Genomic DNA, 12,408 nt, shown 5'->3' with positions numbered 1-12,408 from the left:
AATATCCAAATATCTACTGTGATACTTTGGTTAAAGTAGCAGGAAGGTAGCACAAGTGCTCCAGTAAAGTGATGTCCACCTGAACTATGGTGCAGAGCAAGTGCACCTGCAATGTTATCCCCCGATGTTGCCTGCTACACCTATTTTACCAGCTCTTAGTGATGTTTTAAACGTGTGACAGTACTACTGCTCATACAGTTTGTTTATGGGATTCTTGCAGAACTGATCCAGTGTAAAAAATGGACATCTGTTGAATACAAGTTTAGTTCCAAGCAAGCAGAGTAATGGATAGATTTGCAGTCCCAGTTGTGTTTGCACGTTGATCCGTTGCACTTTTCGTAATTTCTGCTCGTTATGAACCCCCTGAAACCGAATCACGAATCTTTCCTGAAAACCCTGCTTTCGTTCTAAAAAATGAGTTACCGGCGGACTTGTGGTCCTGTTCGTATTCGTCCTCCGAACCGCCAGGGGGCAGTAGCGCACCCACCGGAAATGCGTTTCGGCTTCCGGAAATTTGCAGCAGCTCCTCTTTCCGGCGCTTGGCGCTCATGATTAGGTGGTGAGAAGTAAAGCCGTTTTCCGACTGTTTCTGCGCATCCCTTCGCGTTTTGGAGGAGCCGCCTTTCTCTTGAGCGGGTAAGACAGTCGTGTCCTGAAGCCTTGAGAGTTGAGTCACCTAAACCGCCTCGTTTCTCCGCGCGCGATAAAAACGGGCCTAGGCTTTCGCTGCGCCGGTGACACTTGACTTGGGAACAACAGTAACTGACTGAGTAAGTAACGTTTTTTCAAGCCGCAGCAGCGCAGTGCCAGTGGTGGACACTTTTGAAGGAGCAAAGAAAGCCGCTTTGAAACGCGCGCGCTCCGTCCGAGAGGAACAGCACAGCACAGCAGCAGCATCAGTCCGAAGCGAAGCGAAGGTGGCGACGGTCGGAGGCTCGAGCTCGTGGTGGTTTACCTGACCGGCGGCGGCGGCGTCCTCAGTCCCTCGCTCGTTTGGCTGCACCCGGCTGCACCCTGCTGCACAGCACAGTCAATGAGTCATGAATGAATCATCATGTGTGTTACATCACATGTCAACATGATCATGGATCGTCGTGTATCTCTGCTACATGTAGCCACGACTTGCGCCGGTTTAGGAGCGACTCACTGGTCAAAAAGTAGCGCTGCGTCGACCTTGTCAATGACGTCATGGGTTCCTAACGTTCTCCCACTTGGCCCGTGACGTTTCTAGATGTTTCCAGGTGGTTCTTCAGCGTGAACCTGGGGAAAGCTGTCCAAGAATGAACTTTAAGAGGGTTTCTGTGATCTGGAACACGTGACGTGGTGGCTTCGCTGATCGGATCCCCGCCGGCAGACAGCTGATTATTCGGTGTAATTCTGGTTTTCGCTCTAGGTTACGGCTACACTACACCCTCCCAAGAACGTGGAGATCGAGCCCCTGTAAACTGTTTAGATTCCCTATCTAGGTCACACTGCATGCTGCCTCGGCACACCTACACCTGCATGCCGTTGCGTTTTCTGTTGTCAGTCACTCCTGTTTCCATGTTAACTTGAGGAAAGACGTCTGTTTGTCAGGATACTCATGTCTTCACTGGTAACGATATCACTGTTCCTACAGAGAAACGGTTCGTTCTCCAACATGTCTCACAATTATCTGCATAGAGGCGCTCCAGAAGACTTTAAGCCTCATCCTGCCTCTTCTCGTTCTTCTGACCATCTTCATGCGGGGCTGCGTGATATTTACAAAACTGCCCGAGAGATGTCTGCCAACTCGCTGCCTACTTTCGCCGCTTCGAAAACCTTGCTGGAGTCTTACCCCTCGCAGGGGTCTTCGACCACGGAAAAGGCGCTGAGTCTTCTAGCCAGCTGCGGCCTTGATCCCGAGGACCTGTCTCAGCTTGCCGGCATGCCGGATAACCTCATCACCATGGAGACGCTTCCTCGGCTCCTCATGGAGATAAAGGATAAAAAGGCGGGGAAGGACCGCCCGTCGGGCTGCGCTACTTCCGCATCTCACCCGGCCGACTTGCCTCCGTCAGGTACGTGGCGAGATGGGACCCATTTTCACTCTGAAGCACACCTCCCATGTCAACCCTCAGAGAAGACTCCTGACAGCTGGAATGAGGACTGGCAGGACCACTGGGGGAACCCCCAGCCTATCTCCTCCGTATCACAGGAACGCTCTCTCTCCACTTCCAGCTACGTGGTGGACTACAACTATGGCCGAGTCGGAGAACAGGGATCCCGGAGTTATCAGAGTCCTGGCCGCAGTGAAAGGGCGAAATACAGTAGAGAGCGCTCTGCTGAGTATCAGGGCAGGGACCCCAGAGGCAGAGTAGGAAACAGCCGCGAGCGATCGGCTGAGTACGAATGGGCCGACAGCAGAGGAAGAGTAGGAAGTAGCCGTGAGAGATCGGATGAGTACCGGTGGGATGACAGCAGAGAAAGAACAGGAAGTAGTCGCGAGCGTTCAGATGAGTTCCGCTGGGAAGGCAGTAGAGGGAGGGGAGGAAGCAGCCGTGAGCGAACGGATGACTACCCGAGTGTAGATAGTAGGGCGAGAGATTATTCGGCTGAGTACCGTCGGGTGGACAGCAGAGGAAGAGTAGGAAGCAGCAGTGACCCTGTCGATGATTACCAGTGGGATGACGACAGACCAAGAACGGGAAACGGTAGAGAGCGATCGGATGAGTATCGCTGGAACGATGGCAGAGCAAGAACAGGGAACAGTAGAGAGCGATCGGACGAGCACTGGTGGGGTGACAGCAGAGACAGAGTGGGAAGCAGCAGGGAGCCCTGGCGCGAGTACCAGGGGATCAACAAAGGCTTGAGGTCTGAAAGTGGGCGAGATGCTTCCGGCGACCGGTGGAGCAGCACAACAGCCGGAAGCCGCCAAGACTTCTCCTCTGATTACCGGAGGGTTGACCGAGGTCGGGATGCGCCGCCCGTCACGTCGAAGAAGGCCTCTGCCCATGTTAAGCATCCCTCCAAACAGGAGTCGGACGATTTCCACGGAGCGATGCCCCAATCGTTTCCTTACGCATGCTCTCTCTGCGATATCGTCGTGCTCTCACAAAGGGTAAGTTAGGGTGTCCCCCTCCTTTTCTCAGCCGCAGACAAGAAGCACGTCAGCTGCTCTTGGTTCCTCTGTCTTGTCTGTTTAGCTCCCCAGTGCCATGTCATTCTCAGGTGGAAGTGCTCGGGTAAGTTTCCTCACAGGACTGGTGCAGGTGAATTCAGTAACCGGATTATACAGTACATTTAGCCCCACCCAGTTGGTGTAATGAGAGATTTCATACTTGGAAAAAGCTTCTTGAGTTTAACAATGTCCAGGCTTGGCAAAAGTCTACTTGCCAAAGACTGGTGTGTTTATAGATTGCAAATGAGAGCTTGAATAATGCCTACAGTTTACAGTATTTGAAAAAATTACCTTTTTCTAGGATTGGACTTTACACATAAATGGGTCTCAACATGCAGAAAGCCAACTCGCAATACTGCAGATGTAAGTATGTTTTCAGCTACCACTTTTGGGTTTTTACAATGGCTCTCCATCTTATGGATGTTTGAGTTATGAACTTTTGAGGATATGAACATTTGCCAGTCTGCTTGTCTCGTTTCCCGTTGTAACTGATGCTCAGCTTGGCTGACTGTATGTGTCAACATTAATTCTCCATAAACCCTTTACTTTCAAGGTACCCGGACTGGGATTGTCGCAGTGACTCCCCTACCGGGTGAGTGCACCTAGCTACTAATATTCTACCCAGCGAGAAGAATAACATCAACCGTTACATGTTTGCAATAAAGTTAGTTGGAGACAGTTAGTCTTTATTTCTGTTTTTATTGTGTGGAATTGAGGGTGATGTAACCTCCTGTACTGTAGGGGCAGATGGCCACCAGAACAAAAAAGGCAGGAGGAGAAGCCTGCAAGCACTCATTACCCAGGTAATATGTTCTCTTCTTTGTTGCATTTCTCTTGCTTTGCTGTTCAACTGATTCCTGCACATTTTAAGTGCCATCATGTCTGTGGACTCTTGGTGACCCCGTGGCCTCTGAGTTTGTCAGAACCTTCATCGAATTCTGCATATTCAGACTTTTCTGGAGTCGGTCGCTTCCCACCAAGCACAAGACACTGTGACAGAGATTTTTGGAATTTTCAGAATATTTTACTCTTATCCTTATTTATGTGTTTTTTTAATTTAAATAAAGGATCTGGACCCAGCAGTGGCGAGAGACACCATTCCATGAAAGAGGAGGTATGCTTTCCTTTCCCCACTGTTGCTATTACTGTGCGGCTGCTGCTAGGAAGGAGGGTGTGTTTCTCTGTGTTTGCTTGAAATGACACTAATGGCTTATTTTGTCTCAATCTCTTTCCTCAAGCAGAGAAGCCGAATAATCTCTGTGAAATTTGCTGCCGACACAGTGAATAAGGCCTACTTGATGGACTTAGTGAAACCATTTGGGATGCCACTGAATGTTGCAGTGTTTTCCACGAAAGTGAGTAATGCAGACCTCCCTCAAAATGTCTCTGTAATGTACGCTGTGGTATTTGGTGAAGGAAGTCTTGTGATTCTCATTGTGGTTCATAACTTCACATACCATGTTTTAAAAATACTGCACAGATTTGCTATGCTGCTGAAATTCATACATGTGTAAAGAAAACTGCAAAAAAAAAAAATGTTTGAGGGCATATTGTGGCAAAATGTGCCTGAAAACATTTATTACAAGAGTCGTCACTCACATAAAAAAATACTCATTTTACCAGGATTCGCAGTTAGATGCACATTAATTTATTCTTTTGAAATTCACATAAGAAACAATTAACTCAGATTTATGAGAAACTGTATGAAAACAAATTTCAGTTCAGAATTCCTTGGTGACGTTGAACAATGTGTCGGCTGGCGAGTGAAATCATTGTCATCAGAATGACAACTAAAGGAAAAATGTTAAGTGCTGAAAAGGTTTGGAAGTGCAAAACAAAGCCTTACCACCTTTCCATTCATTCACGATCAGTATTTCACTGGTCCAGCAGAGGGTTGTGGTGGTGCAGAGCCTATCCCAGAAGTGTGGGGTGTGAAGCACTGTGTACATCCTGGATGGGACATGAGCCCATTCATCGCCATCACAAACAGCCTCCTACATGTCTAACTGCCGTAGTGTGTGTATGTACATCTACGGACTGTGGAAGGAGACCCACTCCAATGCAGGGAGAACTTGCAAACTACACATAGACAGAGTCAGGTTCCAACCTATACCCCAGGCCTACACAATAAAACAGCAAAATAACAAGGAATAGTAGTATGATGAATAATACAAAGAAAAGGTTAAAGAAATATGCTGTCTGAGTGGTTTTAAACATGTGGGTCTTAAGTCTGGACTTAAAGGTGTCCTGAGGAGTTCTGATTTTCTGGACTTGGTTTTGAGTTAGATTTCCTTTGTTTTCCACAGGTGAGGTGAGAATTCTTCAAGGTTTGTTGGGGGAAAATGAATGAACCTTATATGTCTCAAAAAAAGCCTTATTTATTTTTCTTCTTGCAATGAATGGTAATTGAGTTTGTTTACAAATTATGAGGAGGGAGCCTGTGGTCGTTGTTGTGCGTTGAGGTCAGCTGAAGCTTTTCTGTACTTCTAGGCTTTCCTGGAGATGGGTTCTTGCCACCAAGCAGAAGACATTGTAAAGTTCTACAGAGAGAGCCCAGCTGTAGCAACAGGAAGTCCAGTCCTGTTTTCTCTGTCCAGCTCGTTCGCCTTTCCCCTGGTTAGTGCGGCTTGCTTTTGGAACGATTGTGTGTGTTATTGGACTGTGGGCTTTGACTCTGCCGGCTTTCTTGGTGGTCAGATGCGTTTGCTGTAATGTTACTGCAAATGCCCAGAGACCCTCCTTTCCTGTATGCATGTCTCATGGTGTCCTTCGTTGACATTTGTGCAGCAGACCTCGCGGGTCGTCTGCTTCTGCAGGCTTCCTCCCGGGAAAGAGAAGAACACGGAGCTGATCGCCATAGCGAAGCGCTTTGGACAAGTGAAACGCTCACTGTTCTTGCCCAATCGGGTAAAGATCTTTAGTTGTAAATTTGTCTAAAATACTGCACTCCTGTAGAATTCACCTTTTTTTTTTTTTTTTTTTTGCCTCTGGTTAAATTCTCTGTAGGTGTTTGTGGAGATGGCAGAGCTTGAACATGCCCAGAAGTTAGTGGATTATTATACCAGCCATCCTCTCAAGATGAAGGGCAAAAATGTCCTTGTTTCCTACTCTACGGAGTACACCACTCTGAAGTAAGCATGAGAGCTTTGTTGAGACACATGAGCTGCAAGGTGCCTCCTTCATGTTGATCAATAGCACTGGAGACAGGTTTTTGTTGAGTGTTTCTTTGATTCCAGCTGAACTTAACTTGACCTTTTGCAGAAGGCCGAGTCCTGACGGAGAGGGGAGGACAAGCAGTTACAGCAGTCAGCCTTACAGGAGGAGGTCCAGCAGCCCAAGGAGGAGCTCTTCCAATTCGAAGAGCGAGTCCAGAGAGATGGAGTCCACCACAACTCAAACCAAGGAAGCAGGAAGTGTGGGAGAGCTTCCTCAGGCTGGAGGCAACACCCAGCCTGAACCCAAGGAAGAGTCTGCAGGAGATTCCTCCAAAGAGACAACCGCTGAGCTTGAAGGTGGAAACAAGGAAGACTCAAAAGTGCCGGCCAAGGAGCATGATCCTAGCCCAATGGGAACATCAAAAGAGACAGCCATTGTTGGCCAGGATGTCACAGATCAAGCTGGGCACGAAGATGGGAAGCAGGAAGGAAACTTAAAACCTTTGGACTCAGACAGCGACATCGAAGGCATGGAGGTGATTGGGGAGGACGAGGAGGACAGGGTCCCTGATGAGGACCTGGCGAAGCAAGATGTATGTGACCGCCCAGAGAAGCTGGGCCCAAAACAGGAGCCTGCCGAGGTGTCGGAGGCTGGACTTCCGGATGTTTCGGCAGGGAGATCCTCTTCAGAGAATGATGGCATGGCGGAGCAGGTTACACCAGAAGACCTGGGACAAGCTGAGCCTCGTGGGGTCCACTCTGAGGAGCTGAAGGAGGCGCCTGCTTCTGAAGAGGTTTGATCTGTTGTTGCGAGTGTTTCCCAGCAGCTGTGTGTCACCACTGCTAGGAGAGTGTAGTAGGTGAGGCTATTGGTTTGAGCCCCTCTCCACAGCGCTCCTCGTTTAATGTTTAGTTGCTCTTTGCTGCTGACTCAGTGTCTGGTTTAGGGTTTTGCTAACCTCTCTTGCTGGTTGAGGGCCTGGTTTAGAGCTTCACTCGCCCAGGGCTGTGGATGTGAACCCTTCCATCCCCTTGCTGTTCTTGTCGGCATCCAGGAAGAGCCGGACTTCCCGGAAAGCCTGGAGCAATGCATCACCCTCGACGAGGTTCTGGACGAAGACGATGACAGAGATGGACATGGAAATGCAGTCAAGTATGAAGACAAAGGTGACGACAAGCGTGAGTTTAAACGTCTCTTTCTCAGGCCCCTTGGTTGAACGGTACATTTTTCTTTCTACTTGTGTCTGTTTCTATTTACGTCTTGAAATGGTACGCAGAAAGCGGTTGGTGCTGTGACCCTGCGGTCTTTTTAACCAAATCTTTGTTCTGCAGGTCAGAAACTCAAAGATGATCCTGAGGTGAGTGATTTCTCCCACTCACTTCATGTGGTCACACACACCAAGTGAGCAGAAGCAGCGTCTTTGCGATGCTCTTTATGTTCTTACTCGGTTTTATAACGTCGGGGGGGACTGCCTACACAGAAGGGCTACACTTCCAGTTTCCTTTCCCTCAGGAGCGCGGCAGCGGACGAGTACTTTACGTGGGAAACCTGCCGAAAGCCTACTATACAGACGCCGAGTTTGTGAGGATTGTTAAGGGCTTGGGGACAGTTAGGCGCTACTTCCTGATCCGCAGTCGTCAAGAGGTATGTGTGTATGTGTGTGTGTGAGAGAGAGAGAGAGAGGACGGTTGCTCCAGGAAACTGCGTGCCCCCCGACCTGCCCCCATAAGCTGATGATCAATGTCCTGTGTGCACCAGGGCTTCATCGAGATGGACAGAGCTGAAGAGGCCCGAAGAGCGGAGAAGGAGCTGACGCTGAGGCCACCGCAGATACACTGGTCCTTCCTGATGGTGCACCTGTCGCGGAAGTACCAGCGGCTGACGTGTGGGTGGGTGGCTGTCCATCTGTCTCATCATTCCTTGGATCAAACTGGTGTTCGGTCCTGTCTGCTAACCGTAACTGAACCGGGTTTCAGGCAGAGGGGCCCGTGGCGCGTGCGCAGACCTGAACGTCCCATACTGAGAAGGGGTGCTGTCGTTTTTGCAGGTGGAGCCCTGAGCCGGACCCCTCAGAGGAGAGGACCAGGAGGAAGGAGCGCAGAGGATCCAGCAGGAGCGAGGAGAAAGAGGGCAGTGGCTCACGCTCCAGGTCCAAGTCTACTCAGGAGGAGCCGCCCACCAAGATGGCGCGAGTGCAGCAGGAGAAAGAGCCATCGAAGGAGCGTCAGAGAGAGCGGGAGGGCAGCGCCGAAGGGTCTCGCGCCCCCAAGGAGGCTCCGCTGAAGGCCAATGAGTCTGAGACTAAGAGCGGCCAGGAGCCTGGGGGTTCCTGCATCCAAAGTGGTACTGAGGGGGTGAGTAGAACGTGTGCTGCTGAGCATATGGTGCCCCCTGTGGTCAAAGTGTAAGGGCTGAGGGTAAAAGTCAGCAGCAGCTCATCACGTGTGTGTGTGTGTGTGTGTGTGTGTGTGTGTGTGCACGTGCGCACATGCATATATGGGGTGTTTTCCAGGAGTGTGGCACCGACGGTTCTATGACGCATTCTGGTGCCAAAGCTGGGGAGCAGGTCCTGATGGAGGTGGATGCACCGCACAGCCCTGTGGGTAAGACCACTTCACATCTGTAACCGGAGTCTCCCAAAAGGGTGGAAAGAAGAAAGGGAGGAAAAGAGGAGAACTCTGAACATTTGTCGGCGCTGTGTCCGCAGGCCGGGAATTCGTACAGCCCGTGGTTGGCTACCTGTGCAGCCTGTGTGATGCCATCTTTGCCAGCGAAGATGAAGCCAAAAACAAGCACTGCAGCAGCCTGTCGCACCGGCAGAGAGTGAGGGTAAATGTTGACATGTTATCGTCCTCCATTTACGTCCTGTCAATTCCTAAAAACACACCCACACAGAACAAGTGAAAGCTGAAGCTCATTACCCATGACACTCAATGAGTTACTGTGTGCTGACTGACTGTTGCCCTGCCGTCCCTCACGGACATCTCTACACCCCAAGGCTCGGCTCGAGGCCCACAGGAAGCCGGGAGATTCTGATGGCTCCGAACAAAAGAAAGCCTGATGTGTTTCTTCCCAGCCGCACTGCTGACTGCAGAGCAGTGTGTAATAATCATCATTACAGCCGTAGTTTAATTGTATCCGCCTTTCTGTTGCTGTTAGACATTGCTTTGCCGTAGCAGAGTAAACACTAGTGTAATTTTATTTTATTTTTTTTTAGTTTCAGTGGCCTGTTTGAGCATGTGCTTTGTTTTGTATAACTGTCTGTATTTCTTGAATCCCCAAACTTTCATGTAGATATGTAGGTCAACATTGTTTTTCTCTGAATAAAGCAGAATTTTTGTAAGTGTCCACGTCTGACTTGGCCAGTGCAACGATCTAAAAGTAATAATACCATAGCATTTGCATGAATAGTTGTCCTCTCACATATGAACCAGTTGGTTTATAATGATGGAGCGTTCTGATGCCAGACTCCACATTTTTATGCACTGCTGCATCAAACATTCAGTGTGTGAAAAGCAGAAACCGTTCTTACTATGGTAATTACCAAAGGAACTGGTAGTGTAGTGGTTAGAGCTCCTGACTTTGGACCCAAAGAGTCAAATCACCTCTCCAGCTATAGTACCCTTGAGCAAGGTATTTACCCTAAATCGTTCCAGTAAAATTACCAAGCTGTACGAATGGGTAAGAAATTGCAAATCACTGGAGAAAAGGAATGAAATGTAAATGTATAATAAATGACATTGGCTTGCCTGCAGTATACATTTTTTTTTCACATCACAATGGATTACCAGCCTGTTGAAGATGTTGGTTCCACAAACTGTCTAACATGACAGGTAGAAATTTCTCCATTTCTGGCAATTAAAATTTTTATTCCGTAAATAAATTCTGAAAACTGTCATGTCAATAATTTAAAGTGAAACAAAATTAACAAAACCAACTAATATGAAGACTGCATGACAGGACCTTGAAAACACTAAAAGACATATTCCAAGAGTTAAAACCATAAATAATTAAAAGAACTTACCCGGTAACGCCACTGCTCAAGAAGGGTGTGTCCCTGGCCTGTTCCCATGGTGTTACCGTACACCTTACTTACTGTTCTTGGGTCTTACCCTTTTCACAACACATCTCCCCTATTGAAATTTTAGTAAAACAGGTGAACGGTACAAATACATACACACACAGTAAACTAACCTAAACTAAACTATGAAATAAATATCAATGACAGTAAATGTATAGAAACACCACACACAGTCATTTATAAGTGACTACTTGAAAGTTCAATAAGTGCTGTAAATGATTTTTTTTTTTAAAAAGTACAATTAAAGTGTGTTAAAAGACATATAAAAACCCTACACCTAATATAAAACACGACACACTGCAAAACACAGCACTTACATTCACCAAAATAGGGGTTGTGGTGTGTGCCAAAACGTGTATTAGTCACCCATGGATGGAGAATCTGCCACAAACCTGGGGGGTTACAGTCGAAAGAAGCCCTTCCACTTCTCTTTGGCTTCCGAGTAACCCCGCTGCGTGACGTCCTTCTCTATCCTAAACATTAGGTCGGCCCAGAGTTTATGATAGACACCCTGGACACCCAAGTCTACCCTTGTCTGGACTAGCTGGGTTCTTGCGTTCCAAAGCATTTGCTTGGCTACACTGATCTCCAGCTACGTAAACCGTCAAGGCCTGCAGTACACGTATAGCGCCGCAATGCGGAGCCCGATGGCAGGTGGGTGAATGGAGGAGGACGCCGTTTCCATGGCAAACAAACATGGCAGCTTCCGGTAAGTGGGGCGGAATCCCTCGTAGAAAAACAAAGCAAAAATATTGTTTTAATGTGCCGTGTGCTGGTTTGTCCGTCTAGACAGACTGAAAGGAGAAAATTTAGGGGCACTGAGCACCAGGACAGCCAGGCACAGGAAAAGTTTCTTTCCTCATGAACAGCTAAATGCCCCCTAGGGAGTAAACTGGTGCAATAAACAACGCTATTTATATTTATATTTATTTTTCACATCATATCTCTTATTTACTTTCCCTTGCATTGTATGTAACATACCTGTACAAACATAGAATGTCTGGTGTCTATTTTGTATATTGTGTACTTTATACTCTATATATATTTTTTAAATCTTTTATTAGCCCACTCTACTTTTATTATGTGTCTTGTCACTGTCATTCTGTCTGTGCTGTGGAAGTTCCTGTCACCAAGATGAATTCCTTGTATGTGTAAACATACTTGGCAATAAAGTTCATTCATTCATTCATTCATTCATTCAAAACATATACTGATAATTCATGGGAAAAGGCAAGCAAACAAAATGTTAACTTTGTCACAACTAGCATGCTAGCTCCTGTGTAGTGTGTTAGACTGTTAGCTTCAGCATGGTCTGTGTGTTTACATCTCATTTTTACAAGTTCAGGAGATGTATTGTAGCACCCCCCACATGCAGCTACTCATGTGATGAACTTTGGTGCAGATAGCAGATAGAAACAAACTAACTTTACTTAATAATCACATTTGCAACTATACCCCTTTTTCTCCTAATGTAATGCACAAATTGTATTATCTGAGATGTATGGCACTTTGGAGAAAATCATCTGCTAAATGAATAAATGTAAGCTACTGGAGAGAAACTCAGAAACCAGGGCTTCTGCAAAATGCCTTTATTGACCGCGTACATCTTTTCGATAAGTCTTAACAAAGACACTTCAGACAATACCAAGGAAACCCAAATGCCAGAAGTCCCCTCAGGTCACTCTAAGCCCCCCTTCTCCACACAATGGTTAGGAGGTCACCCCTCGAACTCCCCAGAATTCCCCTGTGGCAAACTAAGCATAGCCTAAGCAACATAACAGCCAATCAACGGAACACAGGACTATGGAAAGGAATAGACACTAACACCGACTATTTACATTAATTTACATCAGCCCCCCTCAGTGCCGTTACAATATGTACACATTACAATTCATATTCACATTATTTCATATATACATATGATCCATGTGCACTGTGGGAAGGACAGTAACATTGTGCTGGTTTTCCACACTATAACTCTTAATTTACGAATAACTGCAATGTGATTTAGTAGTCTCACCGTAGTAAAGTT

At 47.3% G+C, this 12,408-nt stretch overlaps 1 protein-coding gene across 4 annotated transcripts; it reads left to right on the top strand.

Moving 5' to 3' along the window:
- Nucleotides 1–488: 488 nt before the first annotated feature.
- On the top strand, nt 489–9,894 carry LOC108923186 (RNA-binding protein 20-like). Of its 4 annotated transcripts, XM_018733798.2 has the most exons (19): nt 489–636; nt 1,619–3,079; nt 3,441–3,502; nt 3,693–3,731; nt 3,881–3,942; nt 4,207–4,253; nt 4,378–4,494; nt 5,630–5,755; nt 5,927–6,046; nt 6,146–6,270; nt 6,401–7,088; nt 7,350–7,473; nt 7,627–7,652; nt 7,808–7,939; nt 8,054–8,184; nt 8,343–8,649; nt 8,808–8,898; nt 9,003–9,124; nt 9,294–9,894. In XM_018733798.2, exons 2-19 carry the CDS (start codon nt 1,640–1,642, stop codon nt 9,354–9,356), a joined length of 3,822 nt encoding a protein of 1,273 aa, XP_018589314.2. In that variant the 5' UTR covers nt 489–636; nt 1,619–1,639; the 3' UTR covers nt 9,357–9,894. The 4 variants fall into 4 exon arrangements, with proteins under 4 accessions (XP_018589314.2, XP_018589312.2, XP_018589313.2 ...); XM_018733796.2 differs by having other exon boundaries at nt 489–3,079; nt 4,381–4,494; XM_018733797.2 differs by having other exon boundaries at nt 489–3,079; nt 7,350–7,461.
- Nucleotides 9,895–12,408: the final 2,514 nt, after the last annotated feature.

The sequence above is a fragment of the Scleropages formosus genome, chromosome 13 (assembly GCF_900964775.1).
Source record: "Scleropages formosus chromosome 13, fSclFor1.1, whole genome shotgun sequence".
Lineage (NCBI taxonomy): Eukaryota > Metazoa > Chordata > Actinopteri > Osteoglossiformes > Osteoglossidae > Scleropages > Scleropages formosus.
Note: the sequence above shows the minus strand (reverse complement) of the source record. Positions and strands in the feature narration are given on the sequence as shown.

Bases quoted from the DNA above. Each gene is read 5' to 3' on its own strand.
- LOC108923186 (XM_018733795.2), top strand. From the start codon at position 1,583: ATGTCTTCACTGGTAACGATATCACTGTTCCTACAGAGAAACGGTTCG. The intron at 4,495-5,629 runs GTGAGTAATGCA...CTGTACTTCTAG, and splicing joins TTGCAGTGTTTTCCACGAAA to GCTTTCCTGGAGATGGGTTC. The intron at 8,899-9,002 runs GTAAGACCACTT...CTGTGTCCGCAG, and splicing joins TGCACCGCACAGCCCTGTGG to GCCGGGAATTCGTACAGCCC.